This window comes from Leptonychotes weddellii, chromosome 1 (genome assembly GCF_054177405.1).
Source record: "Leptonychotes weddellii isolate Sample4059 chromosome 1, ASM5417740v2, whole genome shotgun sequence".
Taxonomy (NCBI): domain Eukaryota; kingdom Metazoa; phylum Chordata; class Mammalia; order Carnivora; family Phocidae; genus Leptonychotes; species Leptonychotes weddellii.
Window position 1 is genome coordinate 25,414,269 of NC_138369.1, and position 20,664 is coordinate 25,434,932.

The 20,664-nt window shown below is 49.7% G+C and overlaps 1 protein-coding gene across 1 annotated transcript; it reads right to left on the reverse strand.

The window, feature by feature from the left end:
- Positions 1–804: 804 nt before the first annotated feature.
- Positions 805–4,829, reverse strand: FEZF2 (FEZ family zinc finger 2). Its single transcript, XM_006744944.3, has 5 exons — positions 4,477–4,829; positions 3,183–4,112; positions 2,699–2,833; positions 2,381–2,513; positions 805–1,473 (listed from the first exon to the last, which is right to left on the reverse strand). The coding sequence occupies exons 2-5, from the start codon at positions 4,047–4,049 to the stop codon at positions 1,214–1,216; spliced, it is 1,395 nt and encodes a 464-aa protein (XP_006745007.1). The 5' UTR covers positions 4,050–4,112; positions 4,477–4,829; the 3' UTR covers positions 805–1,213.
- Positions 4,830–20,664: the final 15,835 nt, after the last annotated feature.

Genomic DNA, 20,664 nt, shown 5'->3' on the forward strand with positions numbered 1-20,664 from the left:
TCTGTTTTCTCTCTTAATTTGGGTCATTACTTAGGAAGCAAGCGTGAGATCATTTCATCAGCGTGCTCGGCGGCGGAGATAGCTATTCAGAAAATGGGCTAACTGCGCGGTAATCAGGGCGCGGGAGGCGGCGGCGGCGGCGGCGGCGGCGGCGGCGAGCTCCCGGAGTCCGGGTGCGCCCTCCCGCGGCAGGGCGCACAGCACCCGGAGGCTGGCCCCAGATCAACAGCAGCGGCCAGGGAGCCCCAGAGCTCCGGCTGGGCTGGGGACCCTTGGCCTCCAGCTCCTGTCTCCCGGAAAAACTGGGAGGAAGAGTCTCCCCGCCCCCACCTCAGAGGTCGCCCAGAAAAGGGAACATGCCCAGAAGCTCCCCGGCGGGGCACTGCCCTGGCCGTTTGCCCTCGCGCGGCAAGGCAATTTACTGAAAGATGCACCTAAACCAGCTCTCCTACACCCAGCCACTTTTAACCCCTCCTTTTGTTTTTTTAATTTTCTCACCCAAATAAGGCAACACCCAGAATCCCAAGCGTCGGAAGTCACCAAAGAAAAACTTGGCACCACGTGTAGGCCGAAGTAGACCTTTGCTCCCTCGCTCCCGGTGTGTATGGGGGTGGGGTGGGGGGCTCTTAACATGCAAGCGCCGCAGGAACCCCGGCTTGGCTTCACCCTGGTCCCAGCACCCCAAAGGAAGTCGCATTTGGGCAGGGAAATGCTGTAAACGCCTATTTCCTTCTCATTCTTTGGGGTTGCCGATCTGACCCGGCGGCGAGGGGGGGAGGGGGGAAAGAAAACGAGCACGAGTGATTCTGTTTATTGTGTTAGACATGTATATATTCCGAGTTCGCTTGTACAGGAGGATTTACATGGCTGTATAAAGATGGCTGGGGGCGCCGCGCTCTTCCGGGGCGTTCACGTGACAGGCTGGGGTGAAAACCCGCCGCCCGAGGAGAAGCGGAGGCCTGGAAGGAAATGCGTTTCAGCGCACTGGGTTTAAATGTTTCCCGAATACACAAAGGTGGGAGCCACGCGTTTGCTGCCAGTCATCGAGGAAACGTTTAGCTTTCCAAAAAATATGCTGGTTTCGATAAATAGATTTTAGCCTCTCTGCTATAGTTTTTTTTTTTTAATTTTCTTTTAATTTTAGAAATAAGTTTATACGTGTGATCTGTTTTCGGGCTGGATGGGGCTGGAAGGGAGGGCGAGGCAGTAGCTCTCAGCTCTGCACTGTCCGAGTCAGGTCCTTTGTGGAGGGCGCAGTAGGCCCCACGCTGTCGTGGAGTTTGCGCACGTGTTTCTTTAAGTCAAAGTTTCTGCAAAACCCTTTGCCGCAAGTGGCGCACGTGAAAGGCTTCTTGTCGTTGTGGGTGTGCATGTGGAAGGTCAGGTTGTAGACCTGGTGGAAGGCCTTGTTGCAGATGGTGCATTTGTACTGCTTCTCGCCGCTGTGGGTCAGCTTGTGGTTCTTGTAGTTCCCTACGGGAGACCAAAAACAAAAAAGGAGGGCGGGGGGAATGAAGTAGGATGCCCCCTCCACCCCCCGAGCGTCCCGGGGTTGGCTCAGGTGCCCGCGCAAAGAAGGCGACGCTTGGCTAGGCGGGCGCGACCTCTCCGAGTGAAGAAGTTGTCAAACTTCGTCTGCGTCAAGCCGAAGGCTCTCACGGCAGGATGGAGGGCCGAGTCCCCGCGTCGCCGCCCCGCGCCACTACCCCGCCCGGTGCACAGGCCCGCGCAGCGTCCCTCCCGCTGTGCTGGACTGGCCGGGAAACTTTTGCACAACCCAGAGACGCACCGGGTCCTCCTCCCGGCGGCTGCCTCGCTGGAAGAAATTCGCACGAACCCGGGCTTCGTCCCTCAGTTTCTGTTTATCTTCTCATTTTAAAAGTTACTCCCTCTGGTCCCCCCAGCTACCACCTGGAGATCCAAAAGTGCCTTGGAAAACCCAAGCCGGGCGCGCGGGGCCTGGAGGTGTTGGGGACAGGAGTGGTTTCCCCCACTCTTGTTATTCCCAGGAGGTGGAGTTTGCCTCGATTTTTTTTTTTTTTTTTCATCTGAAAGGGGTGTCCCGGCTACAAAGACAAGCTTTTTCTATAGGGCAATAGCCTCTCTTTCTCCTACTTCCTTTCCCTCGGCCCCTTTCTTCCTTCCCACCTCCCAAACTCGGAGTCTCCCCGTGCAACCAGCCTGACTCCAGCGAGGTCTACTAACCCGGCCCGGGGAGCTCCCACCCAAACCCGTCACAACCCGATTCCAAAGAAATGCTGCGCCCGAGCTTGCAGCTCTCACGCTCCCTCTCTGCGGATCCTTCTTTGCCTTCCCGCTCGCAGCGACCCGCCGAGTCCCGAGGTGAGAGGTGAGGAGAGGGCCTCGCCCCGCACATTACCTTTTTGGTGAAAGCCTTTGCCGCAAAATTCGCAGACGAAGGGCTTGTAGCCCGCGTGGATGCGGATGTGCGTGTTGAGCGTGGAACTGCGGTTGAAGGCTTTGCCGCACTGGTTGCATTTATGCGGCTTTTCCTGCGGAAAGGGGCGCGCGCACAGTAAGGCCAAGGCCCCGGCCAGGAGAGGCCACCTCAGGGGCCCCTTGAAGGGGTACCTTGAAGGGATACGGGGCCCCCGGGAGGGGTAAGGGGAACCCTTGCCACCGTCGCTCAGGCGCGGGGTGTTGCGCGCGGGCCGACCTGGACCCGGGGGCCACGTACCTGGGTGTGGATAATTTTGTGTCTGCAGAGCGTGCTGGCCTGGCGGAAGCCTTTGCCGCAGACTTTGCACACGAACGGTCTGGCTCCGGTGTGGACCGGCATGTGGCGGGTGAGGTTATAGTGCGCATTAAACACCTATGGAAGGACACGAGGGGGCCTTGTGGTGTGTCCGGCCGAGAGAGGCTAGAATCAAACTGGGGAGGCCATAGCCTACACCCCCCAACCAATACTCCCTTCAGAAACCAGAGCCCTTTTCATTTCGCAAAGCGCTTCCCAACCCACTGCGCACTCCAGTCCCGTGTGGCCGCTGACAACGACATCCCCATTTTACAGAATGGGAAACTGAGGCCTAACTAGGCCCCCAGTGTGAGTAGTAGATAGCTACTGGGGAGCTCCTGAACTTGAGAAAAGGGCGGTCTAGGCTGCCTCAGGGAAGCAGCTGTCCCTGCTCATCCCTCCCAGCCCCGCAGACCCGGGGCCTCACCTTGCCGCACACCTCGCAGGTGAAGTTTTTGGGCTTGCCGTCCGCAGAGCCCCCGGGCAGCTTGCTGTGGCCCTTGACGCCACCGCGCTCGGCGGTCAGAGCCGAGTTCTCCTTCAGCACCTGCTCCAGCGGCGCGGGCAAGCGCTCCTTATGGGCATAGGGGGCCGGATGGGGGAACTTGTCCGCGGCCAGGCCGGCCAACTTGGCGTTCTCCAGCAAAAAGAGCTTGGGGTGCGCAGCCAGGGCGGCGGGGGCCTGTGCATTGAGGAGGCCGGATGGGAAGAGGTGGCCTCCGAGGAGCTCAGACGGCGGGTACGCGGCAGAGTCCAGGTAGTTGAAGTAGTAGAGCGAGCCGCTGGCCGGCAGCCCCACCGCCTGGTTGATGACCTGCGGCTTGATGACCCTGCCCGCCGGCAGCGCAGACGGCGCCAGGCCCAGATCGGCCTTGCAGCACACGCCACAGTTGGTTTTGCACAAGCCGCTGGCGCCGCACACCGGGGCCCCCCCGCCACCGCCGCCGCCGCCGCCGCCGCCGCCGCCTCCTCCTCCTCCTCCACCGCCGCCCGCCCGGAGGCTGCTTTTCCAGAGCTCGGAGTAACTGAGCAGCGTCTTGGACGGCACCTCGTAGCCTAGGGGCTGGAGGGGGATCATACAGGGCAGCGGCGAGCAGAGGTTGAGCAATTTCTTGCCCTGGCCGCCGTCTGCCTCCAGCGTCCCCGGCCGGGGCTCAAAGGGCGCACGGGGCTCCGACGTCTTAGCCATGATGCGCTCGATGGAGAAGGCTAGCGTCTTGGAAGTGGCCGGCGACGCTCCAGCGCGCGGGCAGGCCGGGGGCACCATGGTCTCCAGGGAAGCCGAGCTGGCCATGGCGCGCTGAGCCGAGCCTTGCCGTGCCGGACTGGGCCAGGGCGCAGCCTCTCTCCTCTAAGTCTGCATTCCGGAAAAGGCAGGGAGGGAAACCGCAATTTAATAAACACCTTGTCGGGTCCAGGTCACCCATTTGCATTCAAATGAACAGGGGCAGAACAAAGTGCACCCAAGGGTACCAAATTACCGCCCATTAACCCGGCGCGCAAAGGAACCCACCAGCCCCTGCCCTGAGACTTTGAAAGGGGGAAGAAGGGGGAGGGTTTACAAAGGAAAAGGAGAGAGAGAAAAAAAGAAAGAAAGAAAAGAGCCTCAAATTAACCCCCCCTGAGCCGTTCCCTGGACCCTGGCCTCCGCCACGCGTGCGGGGAGCTGGACAGTGAAGGGGCAAAGTTAAAGAGGACCAGGAGAGCCACCTCGCATTTACCTCTTTCCCCCACCGCCAAGGAGATGCGTTCCGAGCCATGCAGCGTGTCTCCTCTGTCACATTTTGATGGCAAACATCTTCCCCTCCGCGTGAGATCACTGTCTTTTACATTCAGCTGACATCACATGAAGTCACTTGAAGTGGAATGACATGGGCGGCGGCGCGGCTCCCGTAGCGGCCCCTGTGTTCCCCCGCGCCTGCCGGCCGCCGCCGCCACCGCCCCTCAAACTTTAAAAGGAGGCAACTGGCGCCCGCGCTCCCCTCGGGAAAGTGCGAGCGGTTCGCGAATCGGGAAGGAGGGAAGAGACGGGAGGGGGAGGGGGAGGAATCGTGATGGTTTTGCCGGTGGAAAGAAGGTGGGGGGAGCCCAAACCCAGGCAGAGTTCCGTGCGTGATTCACAACTTTGGGGGCCTATAGGTTTGAGGGACGCGGGGAGGGCAGAGGGTCCTGCACGCGCCGCCCCAAAGGGCCCCTGGGTGTCCGTCTAGTCGCTGAACTATCCCTTAGCCCTCTGCAGCCGAGCTGGGCATCGTGCTAATAAACTGCCATTTAGCCACGGAGCCGGCGCCAGCCCCGAACACGCGCAAATGATAATTACCTCATTAGGATGTGGCGCATGGACGCGGGCGCCGCGTTTGGAGGGGGGAACTTGTTAATGGGGAAATATTAATTTATGCAAAAACAACGAGCTCGCCTTGGCTGGCGTCGGGGGTCGGGAGAGAGCTCCCGCCGCCTAAAGACGACCCCGTAGCGTCCAGAAGAGCAAGGCCGCGCGCCCAGATCCCGGGGGCCTCGGCGCCCGGCGGGTGCGCCTCCCCCTCTCTGGCCGACTCCCCGCCTGCGGCTGGGGGAGACTGCACAGCAAGCTGGAGGACTGTTTGAGATCCTAATCGATCAGAATCGCTGATTTGTGATCGGGTTTCTGAGGCAAAGCCGGGCTCCGCGGCTGGTTTAGGGCTGCGTGCGGGGAGGATTCGGAGGGCAGCTCTCCCGGCTGATGGGTACTTACTGTTTGTATAATTGAGAAGGTCCAATCTCCACCTGTTTAAGGAGCAGATTGAAACAGCAGAACCTCCCCTGGATCCTATTAAAACGTTTTTCCTCCTAAGGCCATTCAGTCGAACCAATTTTCCGAAGTGATTCATAGAGCTGAATTCTGCCAAGGCAGCTCTTTCACTTTTAGCCACTAAAGCACCGCGTGGAACCGGGTTTTGTGTTTTTCTAAAATAAAGAGAAGGATTATCAGAGGGGAAAGGGAGGGGGCTTGAAGAGGGGCGGGCAGAGACTTAGTGTGGCCAGAGGTACAAGCAGAGGGAAGAAAAGGGCCTTTTCTAGACAGGCCCCAAGTAAGTTCGGAGGAATTCAGCGTTTTGTGCCTGGCGCACAAAAGCAGCGCGCTCCACGCTCGGTTTGGAGGGGCTGAATTCATCTGTTTGCAGACCATTCCACCTGCGTATCACAACAAACTGCTCAAAGACGCTCCAGCACTTTCAACAGGCCGGGCGCTCTTGGCGACAACAAAAGTGGTAGAGGCTGAGGGTTCTTGTGGGGGTGGGTGGGGGGACGGCCAGCAGAGAGAGAGCGAGAGAATTAGGTTTAGGGAGGAGGAAGGGGGGTGCAGGGGTTTTTAAAAACTTTTGGACGGTTTTGTTTGCGCGACAATTATATCTTGCCAGGCGGCTTTTGCAAGACCACGAGCTTTGTAGCTGCAACCACAGTTTAAGAGGATTACGGTGGGTATAATATGAGCAAACAGGGTTGAGGGTTTGATAGTGAATTTTATCTCCAAAGATACACGATCTTGTGGACCCCGAGAAAATGCTACTGGAAGCAAACCCTTTCCTTCTTCACTCAGGAACAGGTCTTGAGGAACTGAGTATCCTGCCCGAGGCCTCTCAGCTGCAAAACATCCCAGAAAACCATCAGGGAGAGAATGGGAAAGGTCTAGTTGTAACTGAAGGCAAAACGCTCCTTTTCCCTTCAGAACTTCTCTCTACTACCCACTCCCCCGCTGCCATGCAAGTTCAGACCCGATACTGACCTGGCAGGTGAGGGAAAGGAAAAGTGTACTTGGAAAGCAAGGGGAGGGAACAAAGAGATGTCTCCGAGGGAAAGTGGCCTGGAGGGTGACATCCGTGGGTTGATTTTCTCACCCTGCCAAGCTGGGAAACTGCCTCTACTGCCCCAAAATTCAGCAGGCATGAGTCTGTCCCCCTAAAACCCTTCTCCCCCAACTTCCAGATTTCGAAGCTAGAAAGCTTGCTCGTCTGAAAAAAAATATTTCCATATACAGCCCATTGAATTTAGATGTTCAGAGAAGTGGAATTCCAGACCCAGTGTACCCCCATCCCCATGTTAATGTGAAAACAACACAGAGGAACCCCCCCACACACACACCACCGCCACCAAACATGAAACAAACCAACAACTCACCCCGACATTGAAATAGTATCAATACACCCGCAGGGGCTCAAAACCCGAATTTCTATCCCGACTTTCCTGCGTGTCTCGTTCAGTCACCGGCACTGCACCCCAACCCCCTTTCCAAATTGGGTAATTGTTGATCTCAGCAGCACGAAAGATCTGCTGGTTTGAAAGCTCCATCAAGCTGAAAGGCTTCCAGAGGCTTTCCGTGAACCTGTCTGGCCATCCCTAGCGCTTTTTTTAACTGCATAAGCCGTCCCGCTCTCCTCCGCATCACAAAGGAGTGCTACCTCCACAGAAAGAAAACATTTGGGTAAAAACAAGTTGCCCCTAATGTGCCTCTCTTTCCAAATGTTGGGTGAATACACTGGCTTTTATAAAAGTATTTAATTAGCTTCCACAAACTTCTCCTTCCCTTGCCCGCAGATTATATTGAAGTGGAGGGTTGGAGACTATTTTACACCTTGCCACTCACATGTTAATTAATCTCTATCTAACCCTAATTGCAGTTTATTCAAGCACCGCTCAACAGCTCACCCACACAATAAACACTGATCCTACTTTTATACATATTACTTCACGTTAACACATTGAGTAATTAACTCCAGTACCAACTAATAGTGCAAACAAATATTTTCTGTAAACGAGATGATTTCAGGCAGAATAAAAGAGGACTAGGGAAACGTGGCGCTTGGTGGAGGGAGTGCTGAGATTTCCATTCGCTGCCCCCCAACCCTTCAAATTCATTCTCATTTGCAGCATTTCTTTTTTTTTGAGGCAGAAATGTTAACAAAACAAAACAAAACAAAGAGGGACAGCCATAGGAATGAAAATTTGACAATTTTATGAAGTTGATGGCAGAGTTCTGCAAGATGAGGGGTCACTTTTTTTCTACCTACACATTTTCAGTGAAGGGGGGGGTCCAAAATAACGCCACGTGAAGGGCAGCAGGAGGCTCCAGGGATAAGTAGATGTTTCCGGGATGTGAATCCTTCTACGTTAAATAAAGGTTTCCAAAGCTTCCCGCGCTAAAGAAGTCCTGTCCTTCAAAGCAGTAGTTAGAAGTGGACCAAGACTGTGGTGATAAATAGAGGTCCCATCTGTCTCCCCAGCCCAGACTGGTACAAAAGCTCCACTTTGGAGGTGCAGGTGCCTTGGGTGGGCAACCCGACCAAGCAAGCCACCTCACGCGGAGGCACGCGGTCTTGGCCTAGGCGAGGCCCACTAGGCCTCAGCGCGCGCTCCGCCCCAGGGGCCGCATTTCGAGCTGCCCTCCTACACGCAGGCCCGTGGCGGACGGTCAGCCTCACCTGGACGGTGCGGATGGCGGCCCACTACTCTTGGCCTGCCAGGCCTGGACCCACCGTGGGGGTCTTCCTCCGCCCTGAGGCCTCAGCCCCGGGCCCCTCTCGTTCCGGCGCCTCAGCGGAGAAAGCCAGACGCTTTCCCCTGGGCCCATTGGGCCCACGCGTGGTCCTCAACACCTCGGCCCGGGTAGGGAATCACGGCCGGAGTTAAGCCTGACGCCCCTCGGCGGCCTGTGCTCGTCCCACGCTGCAGAGTGGGGTGCCAAGGCCGGGCGCTTCTGCGGCTCCGCTGGGCCTGACCGACGCCGCGACCTCGGGGATCCGCGGCTGTCGGACGCCGCGCCCGTGCCAAGCCGCTCGCACACCACTGACTGGGGATCCAGGCTCAACCCCAAGGCCTGGAGCGCAATGTTTTAATTGAAATCGCAGGTTTAAGCCCAGCTGGCGGCTGTCTATTGGTTTTGCAAGGGCTTCTCTTGTGGGAAGCATATTAAATATGACTGGCGCTGCTAGAGGCTCCCCTCTCCTTCTGCCCCCTCCCTCTGGCCTTTCTGTGGTCACTAACCCGAACACTGTAATGACGACTTTTGTTTCTATTTTTTGTTGTTGTTTAATGCCAGAAGTCGCCCTCACTTTGGGACAAATTACTTAGCAGACGCCTTCCCGGGGTGGAGACAACCTCAGAGGAAAATCCCTCTCTTGAGCAAAAGCTCACACTTCGCACCACCGCCGGCCTCCCGGAGGAGAAAGGCAAGCGTTTCTACGGCAGGAGAGGTGTCGCACTTCCGGCTCTGGTCGCTTGCATCCGTTGGTTCTAGATGACAAGAGGCACTATTATTTTAAATATTATTATGATTTTCTCACCTGAGTCTTAGGTTGCAATACTTAATACAGCCTCCCGCCATCTCCCCAGGAAGCTGAGCAGCTCGGGGGCCCACGGAGGGCTCGAGGCTGCTGGGCTTGGGCAAACCCCCACCGGGCAGATTCGATGTTTTCTCCCCGCTCCTCCGTAACTTGTTGGGAAAACAAAACAAAAACCCCAAATCAAACTTCACGGTTGAAGCACTCTCCCTCCCTCCCTCCCTTTCTTACTTCTTTCTAAAGGGATATTTAGGATCTGATTTACATGGTGCCACGCTTAACCGCTGAAAATAGATTAACTTCTGAAGAGAAATTTTTCTGCGATCCTCTTTTTTTTCCCACCCCCCCAGGAAGCATTTTATTGAAAACATTCGGACCGGCTTGCCAGGAGCGGGCTTGTCCCAGGCTCAGGGGCCTCCGCCTTCGGTGCGCGCGGTTTGCAGGATTAGTGCGGCCAGGAGACAAAGAGCCCCAGATACCCCGGCCCCGGCTGGCCGGGCGCGCCCGGAGAGCTCCGGGGCTCCGGATACCCGCACGGAGCGCGGGAGCACAGTCTCGGGCCCGGGCCTCCAGGGACAGATGGGCCAGAGCCGCCTGCATCTGCCCGCGTCCTCAGGGAGGCTGCGGCGCCCACAACCTCGGTGGCCGAGCGCCTGTCCCACTGCACCCGGCGGCGGTTTTGCAGCACCCGTTGCATTCGGGGACGAGTTTGCAAATCTCAGTGCACCCACGGACTGCTTTTCACCCTTGAACACGAGAGGCGCTTATAAGCCAAGGGCGGCCGGCTTTGCAGCCAAGAGGAGAATCAGGCGGTGGTGCAAACCTATCATGATTTCCAGAATCCTCCCAACCCCCTCTGCCATCACATCAGAGGACATTAGATACGTATTTGGAAATCTGGAAATACGCGCTCCTAGGCCAGAGGGATTCTCCCCAAAGAGCAGATCTGCAGTCTCTACCCACTCAGGTTTAGTGAGCGCTTCTCTCTGACTACTGGATGCATATATAGTCACAAATTAAATACAGGTTTAAATATGTATGTAATTAAGTATACATATTTAAATACATATATATGCGCTATGTATGCGCATCGTGTATATATGTATGTGTATATGGATATATATTCACTGCTATCGACAAGCCTTCACTTAGAAATGCCATTTAATTAGGAATCTGATCCAATACCCTCGCGCAGCAATTTGTCAGCGGACGTGTCATTTTGCGATGCGCAGGGGGGAAGGCAGGCGCCTCACGCAAATGCGTTTTCCTCTTGCGATGCTGTTTTGGTGTGCAACCCGGAGGAAACAATCATTTATGAAGAACAATTGATATATATTACACACACATATACATATATATACACATACACATATATGTGTGTAATATATACATATTGTGTGTGCATATATATGTGTATACACACACACACACACACACATATATGAAATTAAAAGGAGTTTTGGTGAGTGACTGGCCCTGCCTAATTCGGGTGCTGAAGATTTCTGACTTCCTGGGAAGACGGCTTAGGATCCTCGGCGTTATTTAACTTGGCAGCTAGTTAAACTCCGTGGTGGAGCCTGCCCAAAGGTATTAGTGTTAAGTGCTGAGAGCTGGAGTTAAGCCGGCAGGGAAAAGGAAGGACTGGAAGGGGCAAAGGGGTGAGAGGAACTGATTTCAGATTCGTCCAAACTTCTGGAAATTTGCCGGGCAGCATAGGTCTGTGTTGGCTGGGCCGTTGGTTAAGAACCTGAAATGCTATGATCACTTTTGAAGCGAATCTCTCCATTCTCTCCTTTGGCGGGTGGTTTGGTTTGGTTTGGCTTTGATAGGCACTTCCCAGGTGTGCGGGCAAAAAGTTCTCTCCAGCCTGGGTTTCTTGAGGTCTACACTGTTCAGCCGAATCCCATCTTCTCCAGTCCTGGGTCAAGATTTCGTTCTGAGTTCTCCACCCTGGTAGTTTGTAGACTGACTTTGGTAAAGACAAAATGGCAACTGCAAGGATGTTGAGTAGAGCTCCATCAAGAATGAATCAGCCTCTTGCTGCTTCTCTTGCTGTCTCCCTCACACACAGACCCTCTCTCTTTGGGGATTAAGCTAGGGTAGCAATCAGTAGGTGATTACTTATTACTGAGGGCCCATTACATGCCAGACACAATACTGAGTTAATACCCACTCTCCTTAGTTCTCACTTCTTCCTATGAAGTATATAGCCATATGCCCATTATACAGATTTGAAAATTGAGGCTCTTGGAGGCTAGATAACATGTCCAAGTTCACATAACTGGGAAGAGTTTGTTTTCAGAACCGGTACTTGAAGCCACCATACTAAAAACCCAGAGCTAAAAACTAGCCTGAATGGCTGGCAGGGTATAAATTGGGACACTTTGAAAACCTGGTTGGCAGTATCTACCAAAGCTGAATATTTGCATTCCTTAGGACCCAGCAATTCCACTCCTAAAAATATACTCTACAGCAATGTGTTCCTATGTTCACTCAAAGACGTGGACTGGAATGTTCATAGCAGTGCTATTGGTAATAGTCTTTAACTGGAAACTGAATAACGATCAAGTGTGGAACTCATAAATAAATAAATAATGGCATGTTCACAAAATGAAATACTATATACATGAATAAAAATCAACAAACCATTGTTATACTAAATAGCACCAGTGAATATCATAAACAATACTGAACAAAAACAGTCAGATCCAAAAGACTACATATTGCATGATTCCATTTTTAAAAGTTCAAAAATAGGCAAAATTGGGGATACAAGGTGGGGGGGGGTTCTGAGGTGTTAGTAAGGGTCTATTTCCTGACTTGGGTTTTAGTTTGTGGATATTTATCAAGCTGTGTACACTTACTCTTTGAATATTTTTTATGTATTTGTTATACTTCTATATAGCTTTTAAATACACTTATATGGTCACATTTCTATGTATCTATTATAATATCTCTATATCTGTTAAATAAGTGAATAATTAGCATTAAGTTGTCTGATTTGCCCCCCTTCCCCAGAATCCCAAAGAGACAATGCTCACCTGCCTCTTGAGTAATGCTCCTTGAATTTCTTCCTCTAGACCAGACAATCCCATTATTAACTGACCTCTCATATAGACTTTTAAAAACAAGCTGCTTCCAAACTCCTAACACAGTTGTCTTTGGAGCCTGGGCCATTGATCCAACTTCCCAGGGAACCTGCAATGGGCTCAAGAATGTTTGGCTTAATCAGAGGATTTTATTTGAAGCATTTTTCTCACCCAAGACCTCAGAGGAAGGATGACAGCTTTGACCTTGGACCTGTACTCTTTGCCCAGGGCACCAGGTGAAGAATGTCAGGCCAGGAACTGCCTCAAACTTTCCAGAGACACAGTCTGGCAAGTTGCCTTGGGAAGTGAAGGATCTGGTTGAAGGCAGGAGGGTGAGGTACGGGGTGATGGTAGGAATTGGCATTAACAGAAAGCCTTGGCAAGTCTTTAGAGCTCAACTCACTGGGTCTTGGCCCTAGACAAGACCAGGGGAAAAAAGACCGAATCTTGGCTCTCTGGCAAGTGACCCAGTTAGCAGAACTAGCGGTTTTGCTCTGGGAGAGGGTGGCAAAGTTTATTTTAGCAGGAAAAAGCCTTGGGATACAGAAATCAAACCAAATACTTGACAATCCCTTTGTGCAAATCTCTGGTGAATTCTGCCAGTGGCACTGGTTACAAATCTGATCTCAGCACTTTAAGGAAGATACCAAGAACCTACAACTAAAGCAATTAAGGGACGAGTGAGGAGGTAAGAACTGGTGCTCTAATTTAGATAGACTAAAAATAATTCTCTGGTCCTGAAAGAGTGAGAGGAGATAAGACCCAACATGATATAATTAATTCATTATTTAGCCAGCACACCTATCTTGAGATTTTCTATATTGAGCACCATCTAGATGCCAGGGATATAGTGCTTACCGATATAGACACGATCCCTGCCCAGCTGCAGCTTACATTCCTTCACTCGGCCTATAGGCATGCATCAATACCTTCTGTAAACCAGGCCTTGTGCCCAGAAATGGAGAATGGCTAACGGGTGTGCCTAGGTTTGGTCCAAGATTCTCAAAGAGGGCAGTTAGAGGGGAAAAAGTAAAAAACAAAAGCATACCCAAAGAACTCCCTGACAGGGAAGTTAGAAAATTTAAGAAACTTCCCACCCCAACAGAGGTGGCAGGCTGAACTAATAAAGAACAGGTTTCTGGAGGCATCTGTGATGGGTGGGTAAACTTCCCCTTTGGCAGCTCGCTGCCTGGTGATTTTTCTAGATATAGGATTCTGGTCTGGGTGGACTTGGGTCTCCCTGGAGCATGCTCTTATGGCACAATATGGAACTCCTTCCTGGGTTTTGTAGGGCTGAGTGTCTTTGTGGCACTGTGGGTTCTGGAATCAGATCAAGTTAGAAGCCTGGCTAATCAGTCAGCCGTGTGTCAACAGGCAGGTTGGAAAAACTCTCTGCAAGCAGGAGTTGCCCAGTTTTGACAGGAGATGGACATCTACTTGGGCACAAGCGGCGAGGACTAAATGAGAAGATGCACGAAGCTCAAGCACCCGTGACTGGCCAAGGGAAAGCACTCCATGTGTGTTTGCTATTGTTATTGCAAGAGCTATTGTTATCCATAACCACGGTCCTCCAGTCTGCCTGGAGGAGGAGGAAGAGGGCAAAAACATTACTTTCTTTTTTTTTTTTTTAAGATTTTATTTTTAAGTAATCTCTACACCCATGATGGGGCTCAAACTCACAACTCTGAGATCAAGAGTCACGTGCTCCACCGACTGAGCCAGCCAGGTGCTCCCCCCAAAATTACTTTCTTGTTTTTGTACAAAAAACTTCATTTTTTTTCTGATTTAAAAGGTGATCAATGAAGAAATTTAGGGAAAGGCAGAGGATTACAAAGAATATTAAAAGTGTGCATAATCCTACTACGGAATCACAGACGCATGAATGTATATTCTTTCTATGCATTGACAGGGTTGACATCATATGATATATACTGTTTTATGATCTGCTTTGCGTTTAATATAGCATGACTATTTTCCCATTTTAAATATGCTACTAAGACATAATTTTAATGTCTCTGTAGTACTCCACTATATGGCTTTAACTGAGTTAAACAGTCCTTTATCAATGGATATTTAAGTTGTTCACATTTTTTTGCAATAGCTCCCGTCAGGAACTTTCCCATACATACATTTTGTGCATAGCTAATTCCCATAGGACAAATTTTCAGAAGTAGAATTATTATGGCAAATGGTATGCACATTTTTAAAGCTTTAAATATCAACTGACAAATTGCCTTTCAGAAGTAGGTACGATGACTTTTCCCAGCACCTTCACTAAAATTGGGCATTATCACTGAAAAAAAAAAAAATCCTTACAAATTTGATAGGTCCCAAATGGTCTCTCATTGCTATTTCTGCCCATGTGTTCTTGGCCAGGACAGACTCAGGTACCAAGTTATGGAGAACCTGGAATATAGAAATGATGGTACAGACCTGGGTGATAGTAGAGATGAAGAAATATGGGAAAGGATATCTCAGAGAGATAAATTTCCAGAGAAATAGGAGACCAGTGTCACATATTTTGTGGCATCCAAATGGTTCCAGATTGCTTTAGGATTTGAATGTTTCCTTGAGAAACATTGCTCTTCAGAAATCCCCAGTCAGAAAGCAAGCTGCTGGCCCCTTCATGTCTTCTAGACCCTCTGTCCCTTCTTGGGTGAGCTCGCCCCTTAGGTCCCACATGTGGGTGCTGACCTGTAGCTGGAGGCATAGCATCCCCATGAGTGGGAACCTCGGGCTAATGAGGCCAAGGTGGTCTGCAACTCTCACAAAAGTCACCCAAAGGACTATGTCCTGGCCTTGGACAGATGTTTGTAAATGTAAGCTCGCTGGCCAGAAGGGGACACTCCTGAGAACAGGTGGACCGGTGCAAACCTCTCCCCATGCCTAGAGAAAAAATCAGAAGGGCCAGAGGAAGGAAGTTCTAGAAAATGAGAAGAGTGGTCCAACCCATATCACACAAATAGAAGAGAAGGCACATAGTGGAGGATTATTTATTCACAAGAGCTAGATTTTCATGTCCAATTTGAGCTTCTCCCTAGCCAGCGAACTGCACGCTTTTCGTTTACCTTTGTGATTTCTGTTGAATCTTTCCTGCTAAATAAAAAGCAACTGAACCTTATTGTGAGGGCTTTTCAATGGGAGCACAGAATAATATAACAAACCCACATACCCATTCCCAATAAAATCAGTCCACGGCCAATCCCGATTCCTCTCTATCCCCATCTACTCTGCCCTCCTATTATTCTAAAGCAAGTCCCAAGCATAATATTTTGTCATCCGTAATAATTTAACTACCATCACCTAAAATATCACCTAACATCATCAAATACCTGGTGTTCAGGTTTCCAGTTTTCTTATAAATGTCATAACTTTAAGTAATCCTTTGTTTTCGTTAGGATTCAAACAAGGTCCATACATTATGATTGATTGTCAAGCCTTTTAAGTCTCTTTTGATTTATAGATTTGTCTCCCTCTCTCTTTTTTTTCCCCCTCCCCTTGCAATTTACTTCCTGAAAAAAAAAAATCAGGTTTTTTTTGTCCTATAGTTCTCATAGTCTGAATTTTGCCGACAGCATCCCCGTGGTGTTGGCAATTTAAAAACCTCACTTCTTAAGATGCTGCCCTTCTTTCTGCCACTCCTTCTTGAACATTCCTTTGAGAGCACATTTTTGCTGTTTAAACCCCCTGGCCTGTGACCTCCCGGTAGGCAGGGGCCTCTCTTGTTCGCCTTTGGTCTCTGCCTCACAGCCACCAGCAGACAACAGGCACACTCGGTTTGTTAGATGAATCAAATGACTGGAAGAATTATGCTCTCTTTTCTTTATGTCTCTGCCATGTACACCCTTGAATTCACCTTGCGGCACCGCATTTTGTACTATTTTGTACTTTCTTTTCCACATGTGGTTAGTGTCTAAGGATAGGATCAGCCCCATGTTGGTTTATAAATACAGAGTTTCTCCCCACTGCCCTGCAATGAGGCTCAGCACAGATCAAGATTCTTAGTTCCTGACTAGTTCAGAGGCATACTGACTTCCCATCCTCTGTGGTTCTGGAATGTATGCTGGTGCTTTTAGTCTCCTTACTCATGTTTTTAAAAATGTTTAGTTTTTAACGAAAGGAAGGCTTCCCAGACTTTTCCTTGGGTATTGGGAAGATATTTATTTTAATTCCAGAATAAAGATTTCCTTTAGATCTTATTCTCTCTCCCACCCACACCTCCATAGGTTCCTTGGGGGTGGGAGTGGAGGTGGTACAAATTTATGTACGGGAGAAACTTAACATTCTATAAATAAGAGCTTGCTTGGGGAATGAAAGAAGAGCCATAGCAAGTAAATCTCTATCCCTCTTGTTAAATTAAATTGGAGCATATGCTTATTTAACATAGTTCAGCATAGGAAGTATTATCTTTTGATGTATGTTTGCAGGTTAGATCAAGTTTTCACCTAGAGAACATAAAGGAGTAAGTAAATTAATATTGATCACCTAGGAGGTAATTAGTAGACCCGACTTCTGTGTTTCCTGACTCATTGACTTTTTGGATGCAACAGTAATAATTGTGACCACTTACTGAGTTGCAACAATATAATATAGTACACTATCTACAATATAGTGGAAATCAAGTCTCCCTTCGGCTAAATCTAGTCTTTTTCCCCAGGGGGCAACCACGGTTACTGATATTTGACTATGTGCCAGGCGCTGTGAGCCTAGCAGTTTTTTTTTTTCTTTTAGATTGTATTTATTTGTCAGAGAGAGAGAGAGAGCACAAGCAGGCAGAGCGGCAGGCAGAAGGAGAAGCAGGCTCCCTGCTGAGTGGGGAGCCCGATGTGGGACTCGATCCCAGGAGCCTGGGATCATGAGCTGAGCCAAAGGCAGCTGCTTAACCAACTGAGCCACCCAGGCACCCCGAGCCTAGCAGTTTTTAACAATTGTTATCATTGTATCACCAGTGGGAGCCTATAAAGTAGGGGGACTGTTTGTCCCCATTTTCAGGTGAAGTAAACCAGGCTTGGTGGGTATCAGTGATTAGTCTAAGGCCACATGTTTAGTTGAGTGGCAGAAGCAAAACTCCTGGCTAGCCAGAGTGGGACCCCAGACTTCTTGCTCTTAGCCATGATCTCACTTTATGTAGGGACACAAAAATATGACATGTTAATATCTTCAAGCAGTAAACTGTTGACTACCATTTGTTGAGTTGTTTGGGCCAGTTGGTGGTTTGACTTTCTTTCAAGAAATTAAAAGTATATAGCTTACATGGCTTGCATGAAAAAGGATAGGATACTGTTAACATTTTATAGGTAAGAGAATTAAGAAGAGAGACAATGGGGGGCGTCTGGCTGGCTCAATTAGTAGAACATGTGACTCTTGATCTCGGAGTGCTGAATTTGAGCCCCACCTTGGGTGTAGAGTTTACTTAAAAAAATAAATAAAACCTTAGTCTCTATAACAAATTTAAAAGAAAAAAGAAGAGAGACAATGGGTAAAGCAAGGAGTGGGTTGGGGAAATGAAAGATGAAGAGCTGTGGCAGAGGTTCTCAACCTTTCTGTGGGGGGTGGGGTGGCAAACATACACCACAGACCCCATTCAGAGTCTGGTAAGCTTGTGGATCCCATCTCCAAATAATGATTTAAAATGCATAAGATAAAATATGTGCAATTCCAAAGGAGACCATTCATACTAATATACAGTTATCAAAATCTTTTTTAAAAAGTGTGATAGAGTGATATATGTGTTTTTTCTAAATGCATTAAATAAGATCAGTGGCAAATAAAATACCTAAGGTAATTTAGAAGTACAGATGAGGGGCGCCTGGGTGGCTCAGTCGTTAAGCGTCTGCCTTCGGCTCAGGTCATGATCCCAGGGTCCTGGGATCGAGCCCCACATCGGGCTCCCTGCTCAGCGGGAAGCCTGCTTCTCCCTCTCCCACTCCCCCTCCTTGTGTTCCCTGCTTGTGTTCCCTCACTTGTTGTTCCCTCTCTCGCTGTGTCTCTGTCAAATAAATAAATAAAATCTTAAAAAAAAAATAGAAGTACAGATGAGTATAAGTGATATCTTGAGATATTGCAACAAGTAGAACATGATATGAAAATTTCTAAGATTTCTGTTGGTAAAAAAGTCACAGATACTGCAGATGCTACTGTGGTTTGCTACCTTCTTTTTTCTCCCCTCCTATTCAAGTTCACAGACCTTCTGAGTTCTAGACGAACACTCCAGGTTAAGATTCTCTCCCTGGTAAGAGGACCTGCACAGAAGAAAGAGGGTAATAGTTAACTTTTCATCCTGTGCCTGCTACTAGAACTATACTTTAATCCAGATTCTTCTTGTCCAGATGCTGCTCTATTGGAACACTTTAAAAAGTACATTTATTAAAAAAAACAAAACAAAACAGTCCTTTAAAATATTTTTAGGGGCGCCGGTTGGCTCAGTTGGTTAAGTGTCCAACTCTTGATTTTGGCTCAGGTCACGATCTCAGGGTTGTGAGATCAAGCCCCAAGTCAGGCTTCACGCTGGGCATGGAGCCTGCTTAAGAATCTCTCTCTCCCTCTCCCTCTGTACCTTCTTCTTCCTCTCTAAAATAAATGAATAAATAAATAAAAATTAAAAAAATAACATACTTTTAATTTGAGGGGCACCTGGCTGGCTCAGTCAGGAGAGCATGTGACTCTTGATCTCAGGGTCATGAGTTTGAACCCCCGATGGGCATAGAGATTACTTAAAAATAAAGTATTTTTTTAAAGATTTTATTTATTTATTTGACAGAGAGACACAGCGAGAGAGGGAACACAAGCAGGGGGAGTGGGAGAGGGAGAAGCAGGCTTCCCATTGAGCAGGGAGCCCAATGCGGGCTTGATCCCAGGACCCCTGAGCCGAAGGCAGATGCTTAATGACTGAGCCACCCAGGCGCCCCCAAAATAAAGTATTTTTGATTTGAAAAAAGTAATAAATACACACTGTTAAAATAATCAAACAACATAAAACACTATGTGCTGAAAAACATGTCTCCTTTCCATCCAAAGTCGGCTGTCCCCTTCCCCAGCGGTAACCACTGTTCCTAGTTTCTTCTGAAGCCCTCCTGTATCCATCACTGCTCTTGGTCACCAGCAAGAGAAACTGATGTCAGAAGAGGAGCTGATGAATTGCTCAGAGAGAGCTGGGGAAGCAGGCTCAGTGAGGAACCAAGGGACACGGGAAGTGAGGCACAGCCAGGAGAGGCACAGGGACAGCTCTGTGTGGGCTACACCTGCTTCTGGGTCCATGGCCCCGTCATCGGGCACCCGGGACTGTCCTGAAGCCAGCCTGGGAGTCCTCTTGTGCTGCCGGGCCTCCTCAAGAGCCAAAGTTCTGAGCTAGGGCATCGTTAGCCACATACCAGTCAGGGGCGTGCAGAGGGAACATTCTTTCCCCTTCAACCTTCCGTGGATTTTTGGATTTGGGGTCTGGGAGGCCAAAATGACAAATGTCCATTTACTCTCTTGAAAATATGTGTATATATAAATACACATACACACATATGGATAGATTTGCTTATTACTTTTTAAGTCTTTTATTTTTATTTTTTAAAAGATTTATTTATTTATTTGGGGGGGATGGGCAGAGGGAGAGGGAGAGAGAGAGAATCTTAAGCAGACTCTGTGCTGAGCGTGGAGCCCGACGCCGGGCTCCATCTCATGACCTTGAGATCATGACGTGAGGTGAAACCAAGAGTTGGATGCTTAACGACTGCACCAGGTGCTCTGACTTTTTAATTCTTTTAAGGGCTGGTCTGCCCATGGATTCTTTTTAAAAGACCAAAGTATATATCTTGGACATTCTGCGGTACCAGCACATATACACGTACTTTCTTCTACCTATCAATACAGAGAACAAACTGATGGTTCCCAGAGGGAAGGGGTGGGGGATGGGCAGCGTGCTTCCGTTACGAAGTGAAGAAGTCACAGGGACGAAAGGTACAGCAGAGGGAATATGACCAGTGGTGGTGCAATAGCATTGTGGTGACGGATGGGAGCTACACTGTGGCGAGCAGGGCAGGAGGTGGAGAGCAGCTGAATCACCATGTTGCACACCTGAAACTCATGTAACATTGTGTGTTGACTCTACTCAAGTAAAAATAAAATAAACCGGGGTGCCTGGGTAGCTCAGTCGTTAGGCGTCTGCCTTCGGCTCAGGTCATGATCCCAGGGTCCTGGGATCGCGTCCCACATTGGGCTCCCTGCTCTGCGGGAAGCCTGCTTCTCCCTCTCCCACTCCCCCTGCTTGTGTTCCTTCTCTCGCTGTGTCTCTGTCAGATAAATAAATAAAATCTTTTAAAAAAGATAAAATAAAACTGGGGCGCCTGGGTGGCTCAGTTGGTTAAGCGACTGCCTTCGGCTCAGGTCATGATCCTGGAGTCCCTGGATCGAGTCCCACATCGGGCTCCCTGCTCGGCGGGGAGTCTGCTTCTCCCTCTGACCCTCCCCCTCTCATGTGCTCTCTCTCTCTCATTCTCTCTGTCTCAAATAAATAAAT

Coding starts and splice junctions, on each gene's coding strand:
- FEZF2 (XM_006744944.3), bottom strand. CDS start 4,049: ATGGCCAGCTCGGCTTCCCTGGAGACCATGGTGCCCCCGGCCTGCCCG. Junction 2,834..3,182: donor CCTGCGAGGTGTGCGGCAAG/GTGAGGCCCCGG, acceptor GTCCTTCCATAG/GTGTTTAATGCGCACTATAA. Junction 1,474..2,380: donor CAAAGGCTTTCACCAAAAAG/GTAATGTGCGGG, acceptor GGTCTCCCGTAG/GGAACTACAAGAACCACAAG.